Source organism: Hipposideros armiger, unplaced genomic scaffold (assembly GCF_001890085.2).
Source record: "Hipposideros armiger isolate ML-2016 unplaced genomic scaffold, ASM189008v1 scaffold_907, whole genome shotgun sequence".
NCBI lineage: Eukaryota > Metazoa > Chordata > Mammalia > Chiroptera > Hipposideridae > Hipposideros > Hipposideros armiger.
The window spans coordinates 636,682-657,026 of record NW_017732257.1 but is presented as its reverse complement, the minus strand read 5'-3'; the positions used below and the strand labels follow the sequence as shown (position 1 = coordinate 657,026).

The 20,345-nt window shown below is 39.1% G+C and overlaps 1 protein-coding gene across 4 annotated transcripts in view; it reads right to left on the bottom strand.

Moving 5' to 3' along the window:
* Positions 1-2,752: 2,752 nt before the first annotated feature.
* The window catches only part of RNF144B (ring finger protein 144B), a 177,147-nt gene continuing 159,554 nt past the window's right edge, over positions 2,753-20,345 (bottom strand). For all 4 annotated transcript variants that reach the window (XM_019630394.1, XM_019630393.1, XM_019630395.1 and 1 more), the window contains 4 exons: positions 13,048-13,252; positions 11,037-11,181; positions 7,595-7,684; positions 2,753-6,406 (listed from right to left, as the gene is read on the bottom strand). In XM_019630394.1, coding sequence (XP_019485939.1) covers positions 6,266-6,406; positions 7,595-7,684; positions 11,037-11,181; positions 13,048-13,252 — 581 coding nt within the window. In that variant the 3' untranslated portion in view covers positions 2,753-6,265. The remainder of the gene's footprint in view (positions 6,407-7,594; positions 7,685-11,036; positions 11,182-13,047; positions 13,253-20,345) is intronic.

Below are 20,345 nucleotides of genomic sequence, written 5' to 3'. Positions count from 1 at the left end.
CCTCAATGCACTTTTACAAGTTTGAAAAGTGCATTGCCCCCGTCTTCTCCTTTGGGGTCAGTGTCTGGCTGAAAACTTGTTACCCATACTCACAGCCATAGTACTCACAGTATAATGTACTACAGGACTGCAATGGCTCCCCATCCTCTCGCCTGCTAACCAACACTTAGAAGCACTTTGACATTCATGATCTCATCCACTCCTCCTAAGCCTGAGCTAAGACAGATGAAACGATGTTGTGTGATAAATAGCTGGCCCTGGACCACACCACCAGTCAAGAGCAAAGTCAGGCTGCAAACTGAAGTCATCTTATTGAAAGCTGGGTGTCTGTCCCTCCATCCCCCACTGCCTGAATTGACAGAGGGTAGAGAAAGCAGAGGACGCTGGCTGCTTGTTCTGTGCCCATGGTGACACAAGATTTGCCAACCCTCCCCCAACACTCCGTTCATGTGCCCTTGTGGTGCCAAAGTCCCAGGGCCAGGCTGGAATTTGGGACACACCATGGATGGTGGTGTGTGGATTTCTGGACTTGTTTGCTTTGAGTTAAACAAATTGGCTTGGCTTTCAAAATTAAGTCCAGGCTGATCAATGATCAGAAGTCTCGCAACTCACCTCAAGAAGACCTTCATGTTCATGTTATGTGACTGTTTGCAATAGCATTAATGTTAACCATCCATCCAATGCTCAAAAAAAAAAAATATATATATATATATATATATATATATATATATATATATATATATACCCCTCAAATCATGCCAGGTCATTAGGAAATACCAGATAAAATGGCTAACATTAGACTTAATTTCCTTCTCATCAACGGCCTAAATTCTAGTTTTAAAATACAAAAAAAAACCTGATAAAATTGTACTGACAAATTGAAAAACATAAAGGCAGAAAATGGGATTCAAAACACAACTTCTTTATACACATCAGAAATTCATCCAGTAAGTTAATTATTTAGAGCCTCGTTTTTTGTTTTTGAAACTGCCAGTCAGTTGATTTATTTAATGATAGGCCACAAATACACACTGGAGTACAAGCTAGTAATGTTAATAGGAAAGTATTTGGATCTAAGTTAACCATCACTTTCAGTCTTGATTGTAAACATTAAAAGGAACCTCTGAGAATGTACTCTATATTTGTGTGGAAGAGGCAAACATTTTGGCATTTGAAGTAAGTATAATTCTTGGTCCAACATTAGCAAGTCGGATACATACCACCTAGTTATTTAATGAGTCACCTTCCATCCCCTGCCCTTCTCCTCCTGTTGGACCTCAAGGAGTGACTGGGTTTGATCTCAGGGAACGTCCATCTGCCCTAGGCCTGCTGCCAGACACACCAAAACAGAGTTAAAATGATTATTTGAAATAATAAGTTATTCTCTTGCATCTACCTCCACTGATGCAAATAATTGAGAGGGGAGTACCTTCTTTTGGGACTCACATATATGGGAGTAAAGGCTCAGAATTAGTAATGAATGAAAGGGCATTAGAGTCCTTTCAAGGAATCTGGCATTCTTTTTCTGGCTGCCACGCATCATAGTATGACCCCTGGCAAGACATCAACACAAAACCATTGCTTTTTCTATGAAATGGATCTGCTCCATTTATCTCATAGGATTGTTCTCAAAATTGTTTGTAAAGTATATGCTAAACCTCATTTATAACAGCTGTAAAAAAATCAAAAAGTATATGTATACATATATAAACATAATTGCTGTTACTTGAAGAAATTAATTTCTTTCTCATAATGTAGAGTTGGATAGTATCTTTAAAGTCTAAAAAACCCTAGATTTATTACCTAACAAATGGAAATAATTGAATTACAGAAAAACCTAATTACAATTCTCCCCCAAATTCACTAGATTCATAATTTACATTGCAATGAGTCTGCTGATTAGGCATTGATTAAAATCACTGCTGTATAAAATGGTTCATTCTATAAGTCTTTGGGAATGCAAATTCAAGTTTAGCAAACAATAAGCACACTTTAAAAATGAGATAATGTTGACATGCTAGGAGACAAGCAAATTAATAAACCATAGCCAAAAATGTTTTAAAATGATCTTATTGATGTCCTCAAAACTGAATTAGAAAATGAAATTTCAATTTATAAGTCAATTACAAACCTCTGAAGTCAGGTATCATACTAGAAGCATTTAATATTCAATAAAAAGGCATCAACACCAGTATATGAATGTGAGCTTTCGGTTTTGCAGAAACACAAGTTCTAGTTGTTAAGGAACTTCTGGCACTCAACTTCAGGGGAGTCCTGCCTTGAATACTAATCAAATGGAAATGATCTTAAGTTAACTCTCTAATGTAAATCCTTTTTTAAAATATCGTAACAAGAAAACACACTCCTCTAATAAACTTTTGGAAGGTTAGAACTGACCTTAGAGAGCATATAGTCCAACTCTTATTTTACAGAACTCATGACTTTGATGCCTGGCAGTATTTTTTACTGGAATGATCAAAGACCTAAATTATTGGTTATGTCTCTGGATAAGGATCAATGCCTGTGCACTGGCAGTGTGGAATAGCACACCTACAACAAGAAAGCCTGCAACAAGTAAAAGCATCACACTTACTCCATTTCTTTTAAGAAACAAGGTAACATAAGTTACTTCCATCAGTGGTATTACAGGTTCTGGTATTTTTTGTCAATTCTGAGCCTAGAATTTTATAGTGGACTAGATGATAAAATTGAATGTGTCTGGAAACAAGCAGCACAACAAAAGTTAACACAGTTGATTTCCTGCTCCACATTTATTGGGACAAGAAAGACTAAAACAGCTATTTTCCTCTCAAATAATTGAAAAACCATGACAGTAATTTCTTAAATACATAACAAAACTTTTCAGATCACAAATCAACACGAGATGTAATAGCCTATAGATATCAATCAGGACAGCTTTATAAAATGTCATTCATCTAAGGCATTCTGAAGTTGTCTTTAAAGCTACACATATATACAGGATTCTACAAACATAAAGGCATCCATTCATGAACAGAAAGTCTTTGAGAAACACTGTGTAAGGAAGGCGAAAGTAATACATCTTTAGATTCTGAATAATTTTTAAGAGACACTTTGGGGTTCCAAGAAACAGTGATTTATACTCAAATAAGCATGTCGATTTTCAGACCTGGATAGGTAAGATTTTTGTTATACAGGCTACAAGAAAATTCACTGTGAATTATTCATTTTTCAAAGGCCTCCTTCAAAGGAGAGATTTCAAGTCCAGAGCAAACATCCACGGCATGAACAAACAGGATGCCTAAGATTCTAAAATGTGCTCCCGTATGGCTTTCCTCATCACCTCCCTACCTAAGAACAGGAGAAAAATTCCTAGAAGGAGCAACAGCTAGATGTTGTGCCATTACATCCAGTAGTGTTTCTAGATGGTGGGTTATTACAATTTTGGTGAAGGACTTTTTATTTCTATTTCAAATGGACTGTACCACTCCAAACACAAAAAGGTTTTGCCACACATCCAAACATTATCATATAGATCCAGATTTCTTCCTAGTACAGAACAAGAATCATTAGGAAAGGAGAAAGCCCACAAACAGAGGGAGGAAACAAGGTTAAAGTCTTTCACTGGCCAGTTATCCAAAATGGCAACATCAGTCTGTTATCAAAGTTGTCAGCTCTCTCCTTTTAAAAACAAAATCTCTAGATCCGCTTACGTCTTACCCTTTGATGTACCAGAGATATATTTAGGTTTTACCTACCAACCTGTCTGTCCCTGTTGATTCTGACAATCTTACACAGGCCAATTCATTCAGCCATTTAAGGAAGAAGTCACCATTTTCCAGGTACTCTTCAACACTTAAAACCTTAAATCCAGTTATTTCAAATCTGTGTGACCAACAGCCCCACTCCTTATCCTCCCCAACAAAAAGTAGCTAATTCTGTTATAGTATCTCTGACAAATCCCTTCAGTTTTGCTGAGGAAATGACATAGATGTTTTCTTCCACTTTTACTCCAAATTGTGGAGGTCCACTTCTGATAACATCCTTTTAGGTTACTTAAAATCAGGCCCTGTTTAAAGATTCTTTGTGGAGCTTGGAGAATTTACTAATCAAGGAGTACATTGCCACGACTGACATTCTTGATACAAAAAAATCAATTGCAGTTGAGTTCCTGTGATCCCCTGAGCAGTTATAAATGCCCTTTACTATAATGAGGCAGTGTAAGACAAAGCAAATAATTCAAATATATGTACATTTATATTTATACTAATATGAAACACATTGATAGAAGAGAGTATTGATTTTTTTCCTGAAGTGTTTAGTGTTTCAAAGAAAAATAAAGACACTTAATATTGAGAAATTTCTAATAAATGATTAAAAATGCTTTTGGTTGGCTGCCATTCAAAAGTTTTCCCAGAGTTCTCATCAATGTGCTATACAAACTGTAAATAAAAATATACATGACCAAAAGTACTATACATATATCAGACATCAATATGTACATGTGAATTAAAGTTCCTTAAATATACACATCCCCACTTAGAATACATTCCATTACATATGCGTAAGCAAAGCATCATTCTTTACTAATAGGTCCAGGATAGCAGCAATTTAATCATCTAGTTATCCAGTTACCTCAGAAAATGTCACAGGTCCTGATAGTTCCTGATGTGGTATCCCTGGGCTCCAGGAGAGTTCTCCATTAACATTTAATACAGTTCTCATGAGGCACCAAGTTACAGTGCTAATGGCAATGATATCATCCTGTCATTGGAGAAAAAGTTATTGACTTTTCAAAACCCATTTATTCAAAATCTGACTAAGGGTATAATGGGAAAAATAAGTCACAATGAAGTGATACAAATCCAAACTATTGAAGACTATAAGGCTTTAACATTTTATTTCTTACATCTTTGTGTGGTTTTATCAGTGCCTTGTACATAGTATTCAGATTGCCCTAACAGATGCTGAACTCTGCTGAGAAGACAGCTGCTATGAATTGTTTCTGAAAACGCTCAGTTTTACAAACCGAGACGGCATGATGTCGTGCTAAGCGTTGTTTTAAAAGAGTTATGTCTGCGAGTCTATACCTTTTGGTAAGTTAAGAACTTGCAACCAAAATTTACATATATAATATGCAAAAAAAATCTCAGGTTGATTTAAAATAAACCGTATTAGTCACAGAAGGAAATATATGAGTAGGATGTCTTTTACATACACATTTATTTTGTGTGTACTATTGTGTGTAACGATACACAATATTACGTTGTGTGTATAGCCATGCATGCTCAATGGATAGAAATTCTAGGTAGGCAGCAAGTTATATGGATTCTAAATGTTGATGTGGAGTTTAACATTCACTCTTGGTGTGTTTTTAAGGTCCAATTCTAAACCTACTGGATGTATGAACACAGAGCTCAAGAAAAGTCCCTGTTATCTCTGATGAAGGTTTTGAACCTCTGCCACTCCACCCATATACTTCATGTAAAACAAGCTTGTTGACTGCAGCTACTGGCTGCAAGAGAAGAGTTTATCACCTTAAACAAGTTATACTTGCCAAGGGAGTGAGACTAAATTAGACCATATTGTTTTACATGCTGAAACCTTTTTACTGGGAGGGGACAACTCCCTCTGCACAGCAGTTTCTCCTGCTTGAAGCTGAGATCACACAAGGAGAAACCTATTGTGTTTCTGCCAAGTCACTGTGGGAATGTTGGGAAAGCGAACCCAGTAGCCAGCAGAGGCAGAACCACAATATCGACTTCTAAGATAAACAGCCGGCTTTATCGCACTTTGGAGAACTTTCCCTGAAACAATTTTATCCATCGGTTCCCCCCCGCCCCACCATGTTTCCCATGGTGGTCAAATCAACACAGAGCAGACTCTGGCTTCTCAGTTATCATGTGTGTTGCCAACCATGACAACACCTTTATTTTACTGAATGTTTACTCAGGCTCCTTGAATATGGCTGGAAGTTGAACCGTCCAGTGAGATCCTTCAGATGATAAAATGATGATGTGTTAGTCTCTCCCCAGGAACCTGAAGCTTCTGACATGCTCCGCAGGCATAGCCTGGGTTGCAGAACCCGATTCTCTTTACACAGGAACACACACACCACTACTTGGCCTTTTCTGATGTCACAGGCGGGCAGGCAAGTTCAAAGTCTGGACACAGAGGCACTTCCAAAATTTGGCAAGAAGGAGGAGAATTCACTAAGTGGGGCTTGATCACTGTGCTGTCTCGTATGTATAAGACATCTCTGGCACACGGATATAAACAGAGGTCTTTAGGTTGTAGATGGGTCATGCTTTTTCTTCTTGCCCCTACAGGACTTGCAGACACAACAGATTATGCACGGGGAAGCCAGGAGCAGCAAGGGAGAAGTCACCAAGGCAATGATGCCAAGCCCCACAAGAATCCCGACCACCTGGAAATTTAGAAAAAACAACAACAAAAAACCTATTTCAGCAGTTACATCTCCCTATATGTATACTATACCATCAGTTATATAGTCTGAAGGCTGTGTCCCCTCAAAGTTCATGGAACCCAAATCCCTAATATGATGATGTTTGCAAATGGGGGCCTTCCAAAGGTAATTAGGCCATGAGGGTGAAGCCCTCATGAAAGGATTAGTGCCCTTATAAGAGAGACACCAGAGAGCTTGCTTCCTCTCTGTCCACCCTCTGCCATGTGAGCACACAGTGAGAAGATGGCCGTCTGCAAACCAGGGAGAGTCCTCACCAGAACGCAGCCCTGCTGGCACCCTGATCTCGAACTTGCAGTCTCTCAAACTTGCAGTCTCCAGAACCGTGAGAAATCAATTTCTGTTGTTGAAGCCACCCAGTCTATGGTAATTTGTTATCACACCCTGAAGTGACTAAGACACCATCTCAGGCACATAAAACAGTTACAATTATGAGACATTTTAGCCAGTGCCCAGCCATGGTCTGAACTGAATAAACCAGGAAGATACCAAAGATTAAATCAAAGATGAAAATAACAAACCAAATGCTAACTCAGGCTCTGGCACGAGCTCAGTATAATCATGAAATGTTGGTGTTGGCTCTCTCTCTACCTGAGTTTCCTCAACAGTCTCATAGGGATGTTAATAATGATTACTAGGCTATTAACACCGACTCCTTCAAAAGGAACAGGGCCTTTAATAAATATGAAACGCTATTAAAAACAAACCAGGACTCCTTTTGAACCTGTCACATAAACACACAATGGCATGTACAGAGGGATCTAAGCCCCAGCAGGGGCTCATCGTGTTTTTAAGCATGGCCTTTCATAGTAAATGTGCCTTAAAGGGCTTTAGGAAAGTTATCCTACCATTTTTATTTTTTCAGGAAGAACATCTGCCTTCATTCTGCAGGTCACTGTTAATTACTTGGCTGCTCTGGTGCCCTGTCCCTCCACTTCTCCTCGGGTATTGTGCTCATGAGTTAAGTTCTGGCAGTTCCTACATTAATTTTCCCTAACCTTGCCCCAGGACCCCTCGGAACCTCCTAGGCTAGAATGGGTGAGCAGGAGTAAAGTGGGGAGGATTACTAGGCAGGCTTCTAAAGCCATCTTAAGTCTGGTGTATTTCATGCTCCTTGTAAGATCAGGGTACCTGTGTTCGGTTCCACATCACTGAGGCTCTCGAGTGGCCAAGCTTATTCCTGCATGGCCCTTTGTCATAATGTCTGAGGAAAATGTCATTCTGAAAAACAAAGAGAGAGGTTTCAGTAAAAATGCAATTTTGAATTGCGAGATGGGTAGTAACCACATCCGATCACCTCAGGGAAAGCAAGGTTCTTTCTGGTGATATTAACGTGGGCCTCTAGGAATTCCAAGCCCATCATCTTCAGACTACATCTCAGTAGTTTTATAAATCCCCAGTGAAAACAGATCTAATCAGTGAGACTGCTGAATGAGTCTAAAACAGATCAATGACCTGACCAATTATCTCTGAAAGGTAGCTCTATCAGAGGTGCGATATGGAGTGTGAAGACTGTGAGCTAGACAGCTAAAAGGTGGTGTAAAAAGTCAACAAGGTGATAAAATGCCAGTGGCTGAGAAGGAGAAGAGGAAAATGCAGTCATAACATTAAGAAGGTAACTCCCTAGGTGGGGAAAGAGTGAGAAGAAATCACAGATGAGGGGAAAGTCACTGGGTAGAAGGAAGTGTTTTTGTTGAGATGGAGATCCATAGAGATGGATTTTGTTGAGGTGATGAACACAGTTTGGACATGCTCTACTTGGGAGACACTTGAGACATTTGCATAGTGCTGTTCAAAAGGCAGCTGGTTACATAGACATGGAGAAAAGACTTGGGAATCAGTGTACATGGGGTGGAAGAAAACAGAGAAGAAGATGAGATCACCCAGGGAGAGTGTGGACTGAGGAGCAAAGAGGCTGCTGAACACAAATATGTATAAATGGGTCAAGGAAGAGCCTGGAAAGAAAATTGAAGTAGCCGAAAATACAGAAGGGAAACCTGAAGACATGGAACACTGAAACGGAAGTGGTCAAGATGTCAAAGGTAGCAGAGAATCTAGGTAAAAGGATGACTGAAGTGTCCCTTGGATTTTACCCAAAAGAAATCACTCAAAGCCTTGGAAGAATACAGTCAGGACATGATGAGGTGGCAATCTGAGCACACAGCAATGACTGGAGCTAAGTAAGTGTCCACAGCTCTAGGTGATTATGCTTTGTTGAGCTGCTAAAGGAACAAGAGAAATAGAATGGCAGTAAGGGAAGATGTAGGCTTGAGAAAAGTGTTACTTGTTTTTAAATGGGATACAGTTGAATGCATGGGTAAGTTAGAGACTAGAGAGTGGAGAGTAGAAGTTGAAGTCATGGGAGACAGAAGAGATAACTGAAGGCAACAAGTCGCCATGGTTCCCAAAGCAAAAGATTAAAAATACCTCATCTTCTGAAACAGCAGGGAAGAGGAGCAAGGCAGGAACACACTCAAATCCTCAGCAAAACTCAAAATCACTCTGTTTGGTGTCTGTCTCAGGCTTGGCTTTTGGACAATCACCCTTCTCCTAGACCCATGCTCTAAAACTTTCCTATAAACAAAGATCAATACCACCATCTGACATAGAACACGTTTCTACAGAAAGAACAAGCCAATGCCCCTGGCTAAAACCAAGAAAATGAGATCTCAGAAAACAATGACCAGAAAAAGATGCTGTGTATCCAGGCACTTAACATCTGTACCATTTCATCTCAAGTCCCAGAACAGTACAAGTGACAGAACAGTGTGTTCTTTGCAACACCATACCATAAACACATTTCAGCCAGATGATGGAGAGATCTGGTGCACATATTTGTTCCCTTACACTCTTGCTTCCTAAGGAGAACCTCATGGGCTCAGCCTCCTTGTGGATCTGAACCCAATTAATATTCTGGTTAAACCTGAAGGAAAACAAAAAAAGATTTCTTGCATTTGTAAAGCATGATGGGTGTACAATCAGTCAACTCCTCTTTCAGAAGATCATTCATTTGAAATTATGAGAGGTCTCGAATATCAAAATCATTGTAATTCAAGGGATCATAACAATTTTTTAAAAAGAATGAAAACACTTCTTTCAACCTAAGCTGCTGAGCTTCTAGAGTCTAAAGTGTCAATTTTCTTCTCCCCAATTTAGACCTCTTCTTGAACACTGACATCAAGCTGATTAAGGTTCTTACTCACAGATGTCATCCTAAACAACTTATTGAATTTTCAGTTAAAAATCAGGCAGGTGGTGGCCAGCATGCATTCTGTGTTAACTACACACTCACTCGCCGAGTGGTTATGATACTAAAGCACTACATGAATTGCTTATTGAATTGAAGCAAACTAAGCAATTAAAATGGAAAGTTGAGAAAAGAAAGACCACCCAACAATGACTGAGGGCTTACACTAATATGAACATATTTTATAGATTCAAATTGCCAAAATAGGGAATATCTATAAACAACTTAGGCTACCCCAAGCTTTAAAACACTATAATTGAAAACAGTAGAATTCTCAACAATCCTTCACACCACCTTTTAACTCTGAGGTCACCATTAGCCTTAGCACAGGACTGAATGAAACTACACCTGAATTTGAGAAGACACGCTTCATGAGTGGTGTAGGAAAAGAACAATTCGACCAGATCCCTTTATCTGGGAAGGAAGCCCTAAAAACAGTAGTAATACCACTGTCACGCCAGTGAACGAGATAGTAAAATAATAAGACATGCCATTGATTTAAATTTTTTCTTTAAATTCAAAAAGAAACAACCAGCTGTGGTAGGCAGAATACTTGTTCCCCTAAAGATGCCCATGGCCTTATTTCCCAGAACTTGTGAACATGTTAACTTATGTGGCAAAGGGATTTTGCAGGTGTGATTAAATTAAGACCTTGAGATGGGGGAGATTATCCTGTTTTATACAGATGGGCCCAATCTAATCACATGGGTCCTTCCCCAGCTGTGGTCAGTGGGGATGACTGGAAGCTCTGACTATAGAAGAAGGAACAGAGAGATGTAATGTTGCTGCCTTTGAAGAAGGAGAAAGGAGCCACAAGTCAAGGAATGCCAGCAGCCTCTAGAAGCTGAAAAAGGCTAAGAAATGTAATCTCCCTTAGAGCCCAACCCCCAAAAAATACAGCCCTAAGGACACCTTGATTTTAATCCAGTGACACCCATGTCACATTTCTAATGTACAGAAGTAAAGATAATAAATCTGTGCTATTTTAACACAAAATTCTGTGGTAATTTGTTACAATGGCAACATAAATCTAATACACTAACAGTCTTTTACATAATAGAATGAAAATGCCCCCAAAAGCAGGAAATGTCCCTAAAACAAAAGCTTGCCTTTAAAGCTAAGGTGACATACCTAAGGTCATCAAAGAGTTTTACAGACATCTGAAGTAGCAGGCTCAGGAAGTCTCATTAAGCAAAATAAATTCTTCGGCACGACAAGAATAGATAGGTTCAATATTTTAAAAGGAAAGCCTGTAGGACACTGGCTGTCACACAGGTACAGTATGGAGAAAGACCATTCGAGAAGAGCCTTCCGCGTGGAACTTACGTCCAGGTTCTGGAGACAGTACCAGCAGAAGGTGTGCTTGCAGTTCTTGCACATCATCTGAGCACAGCCTTCGTTGCGTTCGATGTAAACCCGGCAGACTGGGCACTGCTTAATGGGGGCGTCTGCATCTGTCCCAAAGAGGGAGCTAGAAGCAAAGTGGATGAGAAATTACAGGGTGGGTATGGAGAAGAATGCTTGATTTTTTTTAATTATTATTATTTTTTTAATGCTAGGACCACAAGGGTGGACACTAACCAGAGCTGTGAGAAGAGAGGGCTGGATATAATTAATTAGGTTAAATAATGCCCTTCTAGACTCAACTTTATGGTCATCAATGGAATTCCTAGAGCTCCTGATGTGTAGATAGTGAACTCTTCCTTATCTGTGCTTAATTCAACCTCGGGGAAAAGGGTAGGGGTAAAAATAGGAGAGGCAGAGATTATTAGCTGTTCAGATAAGTCAAAACAAAACAGACCTTAATTTATTTATCTTTGGCTTTGAGTGAATGATATAATCATATTTTGCACAGCTGATTTAATTCATTGTTTTGCCAAATTATTATTTATTCCCTGAGCACACACTGTCTGAATTAAAAGCTCAAGAAGTCCGCTACACAGCAGAAAAACTAGCTCAGGATCTAAGAGGGCACAGGTAACCAAATGGAGGAGGTAGGGGGGAGTGAATAACTGATACTTTAAACGCCCAATGTCATTAAAAACACCTGCTCCAAACAGACAGCTAGGCCACCACAAAGTCACAGCCTAGAAGGGCATAGAAAATAAGGGAGGGAGGCTGGGTGAGCCAGAGTGCTGGGGTGCACCTTAGCTACTGTTCATCAAAAACACCACCCAACACAGAGACATCAAGTTCGCAAAGTGTTGTCAAAACTACAATCAAATTTGGTATTCTCAATAACCTTATGTAGTAGTGGGGCAGTTACTGTTTTAATCCCCCCCCTCCTTTTTTTTTTTTCTCAAATAGAGAAACAGCCTCTTATAGGCTGAGTGACTTGCATAAGGTCACACCAATGCCAAGTGACAATGTCAGACCTCAGTCCTTCTCCCTCAGGGATCTTTACATTGTCCTGTGATGCCCAGGGACCTTACTGTGGTGGCAGTGAAAATGTAGGCAGTACTGGCTGAGATGGCACATGCCCGCCATGTCTGTTGGATCACTTTTATCTCTTGATTTGTAGGGTCTGAGATGCAAGCACAGTATCATAGCCAGGTAGCATGACTGTTCCTGAAGAATGGTTCTACACAGTCTGAGGGCGTTGGGTGACTAAGCCAACTGCTATAACACTGGTCTTTCTGTTCTTGCTGATGCAGAACAGCCATAGCCTCAAGCAAAGCAAGGGATCAAACACAAAGGTCTCTCACTCTGGGCCCTGCTGCTGCCATAAAAACCCTCTCTACTGAAAGGTACAGATTTAATTGCTTCTAATCATAACAAACTCTCAATCTTGGCACCATCTTTTCAGAGCATAAAGTACTGGGAGATATGCTCTTTTCTTCTAGTACCTATGAATTTTGCACTGTACTACACTGAAGGGCTGCTGTTCCTATTGCTGTATTCTCTGATATGATTGGCACACCTCATGAGCTGGCAATTTAGTTAGGTAAGAAAATAATTTCTGTATCATTTTGCAATTAGGAAGAACAAGATATGTCAATAGTAGGTGGGTATAGTACCCAAGCAAATGACTGTGGACAAGCCATGACTTCCTACTGAGCACCAGTGGGCTGTGTGCCTGTTTACCTAAAGAGAAATAAAACTCATACAACCTCTGACTTCAGCAGGATCAGGAAGATTCTCCAGGGTAAATAACTAAAATCCCCTTAGAAATGCTTTTTTTCTCAACAACTTACCAATCCTGAGACACTTCTCAGGAAAGCTCTGCAGGGAAATAACAAACTTTAAATTCCATCTTTAGATAACTCCTCTGAGCCATACACCTGAGGTTTCTGAGAAAACTAGTGAATAATTCCAAAGACCGAGTTTCCTTTCTTACCCATGCTCTGTTGGCAGGACAGCGGGCTGACTATCTCTACAGGAGACATCTGCATGCCAAGCATCCTTGCAACATGAGCAGAACTTCAGGTGGCAAGAAGGGCACTCCACCAGCACCGGCTGTCCTGGGTCACCTGAGGCAACATGGCACACTGTCTGACAGTCTGCGACGGGACACCACGTTCGGTAGGGGTCCAGGTGAACTTCTGAAGCATAAAGAAAAAATGTGATGGTCTATTTATTCTCTTTCATAGGCTAAGATTTATGGAGGCTTAGTACAACCAAGGGTGGTGATTTCTTCCTGGTGATCCACACCTGCAAGGTCACTCAGCCCTGCCACGTTTCTCAGAGTAGATACTCATGGACGAGGCTACCATTGCCCTTATGAACACATAAGCGATGTTTTCATTAACCCAAATTTACAATTCTTTTGGAATATGTCTCATCTTTCAGCACTCAAAATATGCAAAAATCTCAAGTCCCTTCTACAAGTATTTTGGGTACTGTTTTGGAAGAAAATTGAACATGAAGAATTTACCAAACCAAAAGAAAAAAATCACAAGAGATATTGTCCTTTCAGGCACTGAGAAATAAACAGTGAGGTTTCTTCTGTTGTTTAGAGGGAAATTAAAGAAGAAGGAAGAATCAAATAGTTTAGGGACCAAATAGTGTCAATGTGGCTTAGCCAAAAAGTCAGATTAGCTGTCAATTTGGATATTCTGCTGCCCTGCCAATATACTATTTAAAGACAACTTGTAAAAAACCCACATGCTCTAAAGATAGAAGGTAGAGACTTTCATAGAACATAAAATGATGGTTTAGTCATATACCTCATCCACTAATCCATGTGCAATGGAGGAAAGAGATAGGGTTGGGGAATGGATGACTATATTTCTATTCAAATGTTTACAAATCTTTTTCAATTTTCCAGTTTCTATTCAATAACAGACCTTGTGTTCTTATCATATAATATGACCTTTAAGGGAACATATCACCTGAAAAATAACGTTACTTGAGGGGTAAAGTAGCCCCTTTTTCTCTGAACCAATGTATTTTGCAAATTTTGAACTGATGAGATTATTGTTTTGAATCTCCTAAGGCTTGTGATTCTTGGAAACTTCTACACAGGAGGTAAAGAAACCCTAAGGCTGGTGCAAAAACAAACTGAAGGTATTACTTATGAGCTTAGTTTTTAAAGGTAATAATTTTACAAATTCAAAATGAGGGGGGAAAAGTCAGAAACGTTCCAGTAAACACTCTCCTTTAATATCTCACCTAGAAAATGCAACAATCGGATCTATGCTAATTATACATTTTCACTCAAAAATAGCATCCTTAAATATATTTTCTTATCTAATAGTATGGGAGGTGGGGGCAGGGGCTAGAGAATGATGGGCCAAATATAATAAAAAAAAGGAAACCTATGATTCACAGATCTTCAGACCCCCAAGAGAGATGAACCATCTCAGATCCCTCAAACTTTAGGACAGGCTGATTAGAAGGTCAAAGGGATAGAGACATACATATGCTCCAAGGTCTTAACCTTTGATTTCCAAGCCATTTACATTTTCATCCAAACTTGTACAACTGTTTCACAAATACTAAGCCCAAAGAAATGAAGGATGGTATATAACTTGGAGCTAAAGCCTCCATATCAAATATCTACTTACCATCCATTCTAAAACACAGGTCTTTAAAAGTTTGATAATAAAGGTAAGCGTATAGGTTAGAACCATGAATAAGCAGACAATCAAAAGCTTTCCAGCTTTTATCCAAATAATGCAAATAAAGAGATTTACACATGTAATAAAGCAGTCCAATTTTACAAGGAACTAAGTGAGCAGAGGGGAGAGTCATAGGAGATAATTTGGGAATATTAGTCAAAGGCCTGGTCACAAACTACTATGATGAGGCCTAAATGTGATGAGAAGCCATTGAAGGGGAGGGCCCTTTTGATCAGGGGAGTGCCACGATATGATTCCCATTTTCAGAAGATGGCTACTGTAGGAAGAACAGACATTAACGGAACAAAGTGGCAGCAGAGAGGTCAATTAGGAGGTTATTGCAGTGATCTCATCCAACATGATACACTGGATTACATGTTAGAAGTGGAAGTACTGAAAATTGGGAGTATATTCTGAAGGTGAAACTGTCAAGATTTCCTAAGTAGAGATGCAGTTAGATGCAGTCATCCCAGTTGACAACCAACGACCTAGAATGATACCTGGAACATAGTATTCATTGAGTCAATGATTGAAGCGACATAACAGATGTGTAAGAAATATCTGTAGGTCAATTCCCTACAGTAATAAAAGATAAGGAAAGCATAAATGGCAAAGTTCTATATTGTTAAGCCCTGCATTCAGAAACTTCTGGAAAACAGGAACAAACTACTGGAGAGTTTTTTATATAGAACATCTTGAATCATCCAAGAGAGCTTCCCCCAATGGAGCAAGAATCCAGACATACAAGTCTGGCCGGGTTACGCTAAAAGACATGTGTTCTTCATCTTTCCCTTTAGCCCTGCTTCTAGAAGAAGAGCTACAAGTAAAGGTCAACAGAAGCTAAAAGAGTTGTTTTATTTATTTTTTAATTATTATAATTCTAATATGCCATTAAGAGCACAATTAAAAACAGTGTACCACAAGTGGAGCCTACAGGCCAGATTAGTAGAAAGGGAGAAAACACCAAAGGGGCATCAGTCCTGGCAACATAACAGGAATTCACAAAAGCCAAGCCAAAAGGGGACAGATTGATGGAGACCAGGTGGGCGCCAAATCGCTGAACATGAGCAAGAGCTATCTTCTCCCCACTCTTTTCTCCACACCAACAAAAGGAGACTGGGGGAAGGGGAGCCCCACAGGGTTAATGGGAGATTTTTAATATACTTTTTATTGCTATTATGGTGAGCTGAATTCTACCTCCTGGCTTTTGGCCTAGGAAACACAGTAATTATGGAGATAAACAAAATGCACACGTATCCAAAACATTTAAGGTTTAGTTTCTTCCCCCTTCAAATTTCTTTTCCAAAGTTGGAAGAAATTGAACTGATGCATATTCAACTAATTTCTCCTGCATTGACAGTGGTGGAAGCTTCATATCACATTGAGATGGGAAAAGTTGAGAAATCTAGAAAAAAGAAAAACTAGGGGTTTGTGTAAATCAGCCCCCAAACTACAGTGCTCCAACACTTTAATATGAACATGACTTAAAGTGATTAATTATAAATACTTACATCAGAGATAGACAAATTCTCAGACTTATACTGGAATTTACTTATGAAAATTAGAATTGATTACTGAAGTAAAGTCCCATGACTATTTGATCTTAAGACTGCTTGTTCATGTAACTTTCGCAAGGCAGGAAATATTATTTAAAACTATTTCCTACTTCTGTATTCTGACAATTATTGGGAAGTAGAAACATCCTAAGAAAATAAAACTGCCATGAGACCTAAAGACCATGTCTGATGCCAATGACTGTTTTATTTGTAAAAACTCAACTCAAGACCATTGGTTTTCCCACCTGGAACTATCAGTATCAGATATGTGGAGTTTGTTATTCTGTAGTGTATTCTTTCCACTCACATGAGTGGTTCTTCTGCCATCTTCTACCATTGTGAAGCTATGCCAAAAAAGACATCACATGAATTTTTATTATTGTGGGAAACACCAGGCATCCAAGCTAATTTAATCATCAGCTGAAACAAATCAAACTGTTTTAACTTTTATGAACCATTGCATTTTTAATTATGCCAAAGTTAATTTGCTTTCTGGCATCTCAAAGAACAAGGATCTTCTGCAGATAGTTAAAACGCAATTAAGCTAAAGTGATCAGAATTAACATCTGCTACAGTATATATCCTCAAACAGAGGTGGCCATTGGCAGAGGAGTTGCTCTCAAGATAGTTGAAGAGAACTATGGAATTTCAAACGTGGAAACAACTTCTGAGGTTATCTAGCCTAATACTGCTATATTAGTAGCCATAGAAGTTAGGAGTTTGCATAATGGGGTTAATGAGTATATGATGGGATCAGGCCTTTTTTACTCCTAGAATACCATTCTCTATATAAAAGTATAATCATGGTATTAAATAGATTTTAATTTCCACTATTACGATGGAAACTTTTTTTTCTTCAAAGCAGCAACTTTGAATGTTCCATCTCAGCAAGTCATGATCTCCTTGGAGGTGGTCAGAGAAAGTGGATTCATGCTAATAGTGAGAGTATATTGAAGGAAGGAAACAGATATGATAGGCGGTATAAGGAATTTGCATTGATTATCAAATTTCTATACAACTCTCTAAAATCTAGGATAACAAGGATGGAACCATGCTCCCCAGAAAACTGGGGAAAAGATTTAGTGGTGGTAATGATGAATAACAACAACAGTAACAATAATGGCACTGGTAATTTACAGAATGTGCATTGTGACAGACACACTGTATTAACTAATGTATTCTCTTACAGGAGCCCTAGGATAACCATTCCACTGTTATCCCTAATTCATAGATGAGGAAATGGAACTGTACTCAGGGAGCAGCAAACATTTAATATTGTGCCTCTCATTAGAGTCCCTTTTAGAAATGTCTTGCAGATATTTTAGTTTTGGAGGAAAGCTGAAACATCTACAGGGTGCTGTTTTACATTTAAAACTGATCAACAAGAAAGAACTGGATGGTAAAGTCGGGGAACTTTGAAGCTGAGGAGAAAGTGTTAGCATCTGAAAACACAGAATAGCTTAGGAAGGAAACCATAGAGGTATGCATACATATACCACAAAACACCAGAAAAGCGGGCTCAACCCATTCACAATATTAGTATTTAATACATACCAAGATACCCTTAACAAAAAAATGTTTTCATGGCATAGACCTCAAAGTCACCTAGCTGGTAAGTCTTGAGTTTAAGGTGGATATGAAGTCTATTATGTAAAAATGAGGTATATAATTTAGATAAAGATTACCCCAATCAAGCAAATTCCATTATGTAGCACTGTATTAACTTAAACTTACTCTTACTCAGAATGTTTATTTTCTAATAATAATTATTTGTAACAGGTGATAATGAAGAATTACATAATTATAAATTGCCTTCCAAAATCACCTAAGATCAAAATGTCTCTGAGTGTTGGTTTCCTTTTTTATAAAATGAGGGAATTGAACCAAATGGTGACCAGATTTAACATACTTCTGAACTTTACAGTAGCAAAAAGTGTCTAATTAAATTACAGAGTTGTAGTTTGGCAGTTCCTCAAAAACTAAACATAGAATTACCATATGACTCAGTAATTCCTCTCCTAGCTATATACCCAAAAGAATCAAAAGAGGGGACTTGAGGGCCGGCCAAGTGGCTCAGTTGGTTAAGAGCTCGCTCAAGAGTTTGAGCTCTGAGCAACAGCGGTTCGAGTCCAGCCCAAGCTGAGCAGCCGCTGAGCTGCCAACAGGTAGCAGGATGGCTCAGCTAAAAAAAAAAAAAAGAGGGGACTTGAACAGATACTTGACCCCAATGTTCAGTGCATCATTATTCACAATAGTCAAAATGTAGAAAAAAACAAAGTGTCCATCAACAGGTGAATGGATAAACAAAATGTGGTATATGCCTACAATGGAATTTTATTCAGCCATAAAACAAAATGCAGTTCTGGTACATGCTAGGATATAGATTAACCTTCAAAACATTGTATTAAGTGAAATATGCCAGGAAAAGATTGGATGATTCTAATATGAAATATCTAGACTAGGGCCAGCCGAGTGGCGCGATGATTAAGAACTGGCTTGGGACGCCAGAGGGCCCTGGTTCGGATCCCACATATGAAGGCCAGTGACACTGCCCTCCACAGCTGGGATGCTAAACAACAGCTCAACCTGGAGCTGGGCAGCCGTGAGTCGCCGGCAACGGCGTAGGCTGCAGCCCCTATGACAGTGGGTTGGCATGGGCTACTGTGTGCAGCCAGCAGCCAGCGTGAGCGGCCAGCAGCCGCAGTGAGCAGCCGTCCAGAAGCCGGCGACTGACCTGCCTCGCCCGGGAAGAGCGCAATGATGGTGCCAACTTGGGCCAGTGAGGCAACGTCCTCCACAACTAGACTGAAGAACAAAATCACTGCAACTTGTCTGTTCCCCTTCCCCCAATTCCCCAGCACTGTTCCCATCCCCCCAACTCCCCAATAAAAATCTTTAAAAAAAAACAAAGAAATATCTAGACTAGGCAAATTCATAGGGACAGAAAGTAGACTAGAGGTTACCAGGGGCTTGGAGAAAAAGGGACTGAGAAGTTATTATTTAATGGTTACAGAGTTTCTACTTGGGGTAATAAAAGTTTTGGAAATAGATGGTCATGATCATTGTACAACACTGTAAATGATCTTAACTTCAAACATCACTGAATTACATACCTAAAATGGGTGAAATGGTAAAGTTTACATTATATATATTTTACGCCAATAAAAAAAATTATAGAATTTAAATATTTTTTTATAGATGAGGAAGCTTAGATACAGTCTATGTGATCCTAGGCAAGTCTCAGCCTCTCCAATTTTCAATTTCTTTATCTATTAAGTGGAATAATAAAAGCAATTGTCAATTCATGGGAATCTCTTGTGAGTATCTGCCTAGAACTTGTAAGAAAAATTCCATGTATGAGTAAAACTATGTGATCAACTTATAATGAATGCATCACAGCACAGATATGCAAGACCACCTATAAAAAACAGACTGGCTCCAAGCCTGCACAACTTAGTTATAATTAGGCCAAATATATGATCACATTTAATGAAGAAATAAGCCAATCACAAGTAGGGTTGAACACCACAAGAATATAAAAAAGTCCCGGTCACAAAGCAAAGTGTGGTGACCTCTATCCAAACAATATTTGGGGAAAAGTGAGAGTCTTGGCCAATAATTTTCCATGTGTACCTCACTTACGGTAAGACTATTCTATTGCAAAGATGGATGTAACCCTGAAATGCATATTACTAAGTGAAAGAAGCCAATCTGAGAAGGCCACATACTGTATGATTTCAACTCTATGACATTTTGAAAAAGACAAAACTACGGAGACATTAAAAAAACCTCAGCATTTGCGAAGGGTTGAGGAGGGAGGAAGTGATGAACAGGCAGAGCACAGAGGAATTTTAGGGCAGTAAACTACTCTATACGATATTATAATGGTGTATATGTAGCATTATAAATTTGCCCAAACCCAAAGAATGTAACACACACACACGATGGATATGGTCAAGTAACTTCAAACATTCTAATCCTGCTGAAAAAAGACAATAACAATACCTATTTCAATATGA